The sequence below is a fragment of the Primulina huaijiensis genome, chromosome 5 (genome assembly GCF_012295235.1).
Source record: "Primulina huaijiensis isolate GDHJ02 chromosome 5, ASM1229523v2, whole genome shotgun sequence".
NCBI lineage: Eukaryota > Viridiplantae > Streptophyta > Magnoliopsida > Lamiales > Gesneriaceae > Primulina > Primulina huaijiensis.
The window spans coordinates 21,929,301-21,936,645 of NC_133310.1; the positions used below are offsets into that span (position 1 = coordinate 21,929,301).

The 7,345-nt window shown below is 32.8% G+C and overlaps 2 protein-coding genes across 2 annotated transcripts; both read right to left on the bottom strand.

Annotated features, from left to right (window-relative positions):
* Nucleotides 1–2,382: 2,382 nt before the first annotated feature.
* On the bottom strand, nt 2,383–4,671 carry LOC140977778 (probable protein phosphatase 2C 65). The gene is made up of 5 exons (XM_073442510.1): nt 4,200–4,671; nt 3,640–3,966; nt 3,439–3,556; nt 3,133–3,356; nt 2,383–2,951 (listed from the first exon to the last, which is right to left on the bottom strand). Exons 1-5 carry the CDS (start codon nt 4,410–4,412, stop codon nt 2,559–2,561), a joined length of 1,275 nt encoding a protein of 424 aa, XP_073298611.1. The 5' UTR covers nt 4,413–4,671; the 3' UTR covers nt 2,383–2,558.
* A 997-nt stretch (nt 4,672–5,668) lies between these two features.
* LOC140977804 (uncharacterized) lies at nt 5,669–6,628 on the bottom strand. The gene has a single exon (XM_073442541.1). It carries the CDS (start codon nt 6,192–6,194, stop codon nt 5,715–5,717), a length of 480 nt encoding a protein of 159 aa, XP_073298642.1. The 5' UTR covers nt 6,195–6,628; the 3' UTR covers nt 5,669–5,714.
* Nucleotides 6,629–7,345: the final 717 nt, after the last annotated feature.

Consider the following 7,345-nt stretch of genomic DNA (forward strand, 5'->3'; position numbering starts at 1 on the left):
TATGGGAATCTTCTTTCATCATAAGCTATGGTTAATATAACGAATTATAGTTAGACCGAGATTATCGTAAAAAAAAATATCGAATTTACTAAATTTTCGATATACCGAAGATTTCGATACGGTACGGTAATGATATGCAATTTAAAAATTTCGGTATATACGGAAATACCGAAATACCAAATTTTTCGGTACGGTAAAAATATGCAATTTGAAAATTTCAGTATATACCGGAATACCGAAATACCAAAAAATATATAAATTTTTAAAATATATAATATTTTAAAACAATAAATTTATAAAATTTTAAAATTATAAGGTTTTTTCAGTATAAAACGATATATATCGATATCGTACCGAAATTTTCGGTATACCGTACAATTTCTGTATAATCGGTATACTAATTATATGTACCGATATACCGAAAATCTCTTTGATATATGTATGAATTTTCTTATACCGTAATTTTCGATACGGTATACGATATATATTTTTCCTTACGATACGATATGATATGATATGGTACGTGTGGAGGTAATTTTTGGAAATCGAGAAATAACTTCACCAAGAATTAGTTAAAGATTGGGATATCTCCCGTTACTAATAGTTTGGATGTCTAACTAGCGATCCTATACACATTTCCCAAGTGATAATTTGACTTTTATATGTATTTTTAATAGTAAAATTCTTATTTATATATTTAAATAAACAATAAACACAGAGGGTAATTTATTTGGATAAAGAGATATAATTTAAAAGAAGTCATTAAATAGAGAAAAATTATGAAAAGTTGATGATAAGTGTGCAAATTACTAATGAAACATTGAATTTAAATGAAAAGTTGATGATAAGTGTGCAAATTACTGATGATAAGTGTACCGATATATCATTATATAATTAGCTCAAATTATAAAACATTGAATTACTGTGTAAAATAATGAGTTCGAACAACTCCCAACATAAATGTTGTGAACAAAAGTAGTTTAATGATGTTTCAGCTCGATGATTTATTCAATACATATAAATAAATAGCGACCGCTAGTTTTCTATTAAAAAAACGTATGATATACAAAATGAATAAAGAAGTGAGAAGATACCTTATGTATAAGCTAAATCATTAATCAACGAAGAGTAGGTCTCTTGTGAGATGGTATCACGAATCTTTATCTGTGAGACGAGTCAACTATACCGATATTCACAATATAAGTAATACTCGAGTTTGGTTTGGGTGATTAGATAGGATTGATTAAAATTTCACAATTTATCACGTGTTTTTTTCGAGTATATCAGTTTAGGATAATCCGATGGGCCCATATGAGGCCCGCACTATGCATATGACTTATTCGAATTTTAAGGACAGTTATACCTACTTTTTGGTGGGACGAGAAATGTTACTAGAGTTTTATTACCAATACACCCCTTCATAAAATATTAATCAACAATGCTATTTAACTGTATAATAATTAATATTGGATGATATATTGTTTCCTAGAAATTGAGTGAGCTCATATATAAAAACTTAAAATGAAGGAAAATATGTTTGTTTATTGAGAAAAAAAGTAACAAAAAGATTTCTTTCACTTATAACAACAAATCAAATCCTTTTTTTTTTTTGTCAAAAAAACAAATTTGTTTTTATTTTAAAATATAATAATATTTTTTAGTTTTATTCATAATATTATTTAGAAAAAAACAAAGATGGTTAAAAACCGATTCAGTATTTATGATTAATGAAAAGGAAAAGAACGATGGATAAAATATTTGTTAAAACAGTAATAAAAATTGGTTTTATTTTGAGAAATAAAATATCTTGTTAAATTCAATTTTAAAAAGGTGAAAAAATAAAAAAATAGCACGGGTATTTCGGACATCAAAATATTATTGATATTTTAAATATTAAAGTAAATGCATATTTACAAATTTATTTCTAATAAATACATTTAAATTAATTTTAATAAATATAAATTATAATTATAAATATTTAATTATCTATCCAATTATTTTAAGAATATATATATTTAATTAGCACTTGAGGCATTTTGGTCATTACAATAAAATTTAAAAAATTAATCCATCATTTTAAAATCATACCAAACACCATGTTATTTATCAAACCATACTATTAATCAATATCTCTCATTTTTTAATCATTCTAATTACTAATCATTTACTTATCCTATCACACATACCAAACGGAGCCTTAGTATAAAAAATAATACTTTTTCATAGATGACCCAAAGAAGAGATCCGTCTCACACAAGTTTTTGTCATCAACCAAATACTAATTATGTGATGCTATTTATGATAATATAAAATGAATCCAAAAAGAACTCGTACAAAAATATACAACATATACTAATATGACCAATTTGAGATTTAGTTCAGAACAAATTTGTTTTTAAAATTTTCAAAAAAAATAAATTAAACTTACACAACACATATCCTCGAGTCTCCCCTCCCACTAACCACTCAAGCCCACACTAGGTTTTTTTTTCACCTCAATATTTACACACAAACCACTCAACAATTAATCAAAACACTCAGATTATACCCAAACTCCATCACTCTTCAACATTCTCAAGTTTCTTCTTCCCTTGCCTTCTTTTCCTCATCCTATTTGGACCCAAACCCGAGCCATTTCCGCCATTTTCAGAGCTTCCACCACCTTCCCAATTCAAAACCGTGTCAAGTCCATCATCACTTCTCATACTTTTACCATAACTATATGTCTGGTTGAAGCTCAGCTCGCTCATTTCCGACACAGATTTTGTTAAAACCGGCCTCTGTCGTTTGAAAAACAAGCATACCACAGCACAGTCGTCAATCTTGGCTCGAGGGTACTTATATCTCCATGCTCTTACCGCATGGTCTACAAGATATTTAGCCGCCATGGATCGCTTTCTTGACGATGCAACGATCCTTACCACTTCATTGTTTGATAACACATCCCATATCTAACGAGACAACGAGTTTGATGTTAGATCATAAGTGCGTTATAAAAGAATCCAAGCCCAAAATGATAATTGCATTAGATGACAGAACAACTCAAACTTAGAAGTCGAGAAAGCGACTATTTATGGAGCCAATGTAGCAACCCATTAAGTTTGAATTATGGTTTCTTTAGTTTTTTCTTACCCCATCAGTGGCTAAGATCACAAATTCATCCCTTTCAGTGAGTTTTCTGTATGTTACTTTGGGAGTGGAAATGAGGCCGAAATCTTTTAAACAGAAGTCTCCGAAAGCTCTAGCCATGGCTAGACCAGGGCAATCTTCATGAGGCATCCATATTCTGTACACATTTGGCTCTTCATCCATTGCCATTACTCGGCCTTGGCAGCTTCTGATTCGTTGAGCCTCAGCTGATATATATATTTAAACTGTTAGGCAATGCATTATTTTAAAAGGATATCAACTAATAGAAGAAGAAGAAGAAACACAAACATGGAAGATTTGGTTTAAGATCAACTGTGAGTTGTTCGGAAATAAGCTCATCATTTTCATCTCTCGTGCAAAGAACAGCCCGAGAATCGCCTAAATTTGAAATAATCAGATGTTCGCCCTGAAAACGAGAAGCAGAAACAAGAACTCCCAAAATTAGTTATCTTTTGACGATGAAATTTTCAAGCAAATGGGAATTTATACCTTCTTAAGCACAGACACTGTTGTTGTCCCACTGCAATAGCTTTCAATCGAGACTTCATTCTCGAGTTCTTCGTCTACTTCATGGAAACACTTGATCAATCTGGCCTTCCATGACAAGAAATATGGATTATTGAAATCGGGATTTTCACAGCCATCGTAATTTTCCTCATCAAGAACACAATCATTTCCCTCAACACTGGGCTGTCTGTATAAAGATGATATCTTTGTTGGTAAAGATTCGCGAATGTAGCGTGCCACCTTGTGGCCAGAAGGGCCATGCCCATCGAACACGCCGCAGAAGAACATATCTTTGTCCCCAGAAAAACTCTGAAAACCACGGCATTTATAGTCAAATTTCGTGTATAATTTTTGGTAGTTTATTCTGTCAAAATTCTTCAGATCATAAAGCAAATGAAAGGGAACATGAACATCAATGAACAACACGGATTAATCATTTGAAAATCGTCCGTGAAAAAAAAGAAAAGAAAAAGCCAAAAATCTCTGCATGGATCAATCACTAATGAAGAAATTCTTCTTCAGAAAAATAGAAAAACGTATACCTCCCAAACAGTCATGGCGTCTTGGTTGATCCCTTTCTTCCCTTGCTGAGAGAACAGAGACACATATTTAGACGATCCCTGCAGCCTGACACGTGCACCGCCATCCCGAGTTAACACGATGTTTTCGTCTTCAAAATCCCTTTCATGCTCTTCACCTTCGACAAAAAAACCTTCGAAATTGCCACCCCTTTGGCACGAACAACATGCACCCATTTCGCCCTCGACGTCTCGACTGAGAAACCTATAAAAACCACAAAAAAGGTCCGATCCTTGAAGGTTAAAGACAGACCCTCCTGATCAAACCAGAGGTTGATCAATCCTAAACAGATTTATCGTAAGTTTCTTTGGCAAGAAGAAGAATCATTTAGAGGGATGGCCGGTGTGAATATGCATGGATTGCAACATTATCAGAATGAATTCCAAAAGAATTCATTAAATTAACATCGCATCAAACTCAAAATAATTTCGACATGGGAATATAAAAAAAAAATGAGAGGGTTTTTTTTGTACGTTAAAAATATGGCCATGCACATTTGACCTTACAGTCATTCTCCCACCCTATCGGTTTCCTATATTTTAGGGGGATAGTTTGCATCATTGGAGTATAATCATCTTTATTTAAATATGTTATTCTTATATATACATGTAGAGAATGAGATAATTTGTGGTTTCTTTTTGTCTTAATTCCCTCCTTTTTCACTAAAACTTTGGTCAAATCAAATTGTGATTAGCATAGAATGTGTTTATCAAATAAAATGGAAGACAATAGAAACTGCGTATTCTTTAGTTCTCGTTTGATGAAAACTTCGACATATATTTGGACATTTTTTTGTGTTTATTAACATTGTTTGAATAGTACTTTTTAATGTGTGTTTTAAATATCATGAGCTTGGCTTAGTAGATGGTATTTATATGAAGCAAAAACTTATGTGAGACGGTCTCACGGGTCGTATTTGTGAGACGGGTCTCTTATTTGAGTCATCCATGAAAAAATATCTTTTTATACTAAGAGTATTACTTTTTATTGTGAATATGGGTAGGGTTGACCCGTCTCACAGATTAAGATCCGTGAGACGGTCTCACATGAGACCCACTCTTATATGAATAGTGTCATCATTCACTCAATACATGACACGTGTGTTGAGTGATGAATCATAGTCAGTCATCCATATATCATGTTCAAATGAGTGATCATGATTTATCTACTGAGCAAACTTATCGTGTGTTGAGTGGATAAAAACAATAACATGAACAAAACCATGAGCTTGGAGCGATTTTATGAAACAGAATTCTATTTGTATTTTTAATCTGAGTTAATATATTTTTTCCTCGAAACATTATACGTATTTAATTATTTCATCGTATTACTATATTATAACGTAATAAGCTATATATATTTTATTAAAATCCTAAACGTTTAAAATATATCATATAATAATTATTTACTATTTATTTAAATATAATCCAACTACACTTATCAAATGTCTTGTTCTGCTTCGGATATTGCTTCTTAAATCAACTGACGATGCTAGAACCGTAGCTTCTACCTCCAACGTCTATATAAACATATCTTCGCTTAAAACTAATGTCCACCATTGAAGACAAGTACTTGACATTCCGCAAATTCTCCTTTAGTGTAATCCATGGTTTTAATGGTTCTTTGTCAATCAGAGGCTCCGCTTTCTGGATCAGTTCTTTTTTGTAGTTCGAGACAAAGCAGTTGTTCACCGCTTCGCCACCAGAATTTTTCATCACAGGGAAACTAATTCTTCCGGTGTTTAATTTCTTACCCGCTTTTTGCATAACCATTTCGCGAACAAATGGCATATTTGGATCATGCCCCTCAATTTCCTTAGCCTTCACCAATTTACAACAGTTAAACAAATCACGAAACGAAGTAAAGCTATACTTATCTTTTGATGCCGTGTGGACCACCAGCAACCCTTTGGGCTTCAGGGTCCACCCAATCTCCGCCGCGAAATCACCCGGCCTCATTGATTTGTCCACCACTCCACCTCCGCAAAACTCAAAATCAAATACCTCATCAGCAAACGGCTGCTTAACACCTTCTCCCGAAACAACCAAAGGCTTGGAAGGTTTCTTAAAAATACCGATCGAATCATCTACACCATTCTCTCTCAAAGCAAAAACATCTGCTCCCGTCGGCGTTTCAACGCAAAAGTACTTCGAATTATAGCTCAAAAAACCTTCGGAGATCAGATCCTGGAAGATCGACGAGTAGAAATTCACCGTCTTCCGGAAACCCTCAGTGGTCCACAGATCAGAAATCTTCTTCGAGGTCGACGGAACCGTTTCCCGGGAGGTAAAAACAATCTCTGACGATGCATCGGTCACTTGATCTTCCGCGGAGACGATGTTGAAATCCTCTGGCAAAGAGAAGAAATAGAAATCGCCGAAATCAAAGAACTCGCCCAGGCGGAACGTGGGATTTTATATGAGTCACTTTCGGGCCCTATGGTAAGCCTGGCCCATAACATTACAAGGATAGCCCATCTATGAACGCGAGCCCATCTATGAAATCGAGTTTTATAATAATTTCTTAGTGCTCATCTTGCCCATTTTTATACAATGTGAGATTGTGAGGCATTGGCCCAATTTAAAAAATCGGGCTCTTTAAATAATAGCATACCATTTTCATTAAAAAAAAAAAAAAGTTTTCCAAAACATAGCAGATCATTTTCATATGGAAGATTTTCATCTTAGAATTCTATAATATTTTTTAATAATTTTTTCTCTCAATTCTCTGGATTTTGTCCAACCTTAACTCTCTTCATTCATATTTTAATGCTAAACATCTTTAATAATATCTACATTATATAATTCATTCGAGCTCAAATCATTTTTTTTATTATTATTGTTATTTGTAGATGAATCAAACTTTTCTAACATTATTATTATTGTTATTATTATTATTTTTGATTTAATCACTCCACACAAGATATAAAAAATCTCTTAGAGTCTCTTTATAGAGTAGTCCCTGAGATCGTTGATTAATAAGAATCATTTCAAGTGTAGGCGCGCGGATGTAAAGCTAAAAATGGGACTAAATTGATTATAAGAATAAAATAATAATTTCAAGAATTCATGATGCTTCTAAAAAAAATCAGGAAAAATTATATTTATTT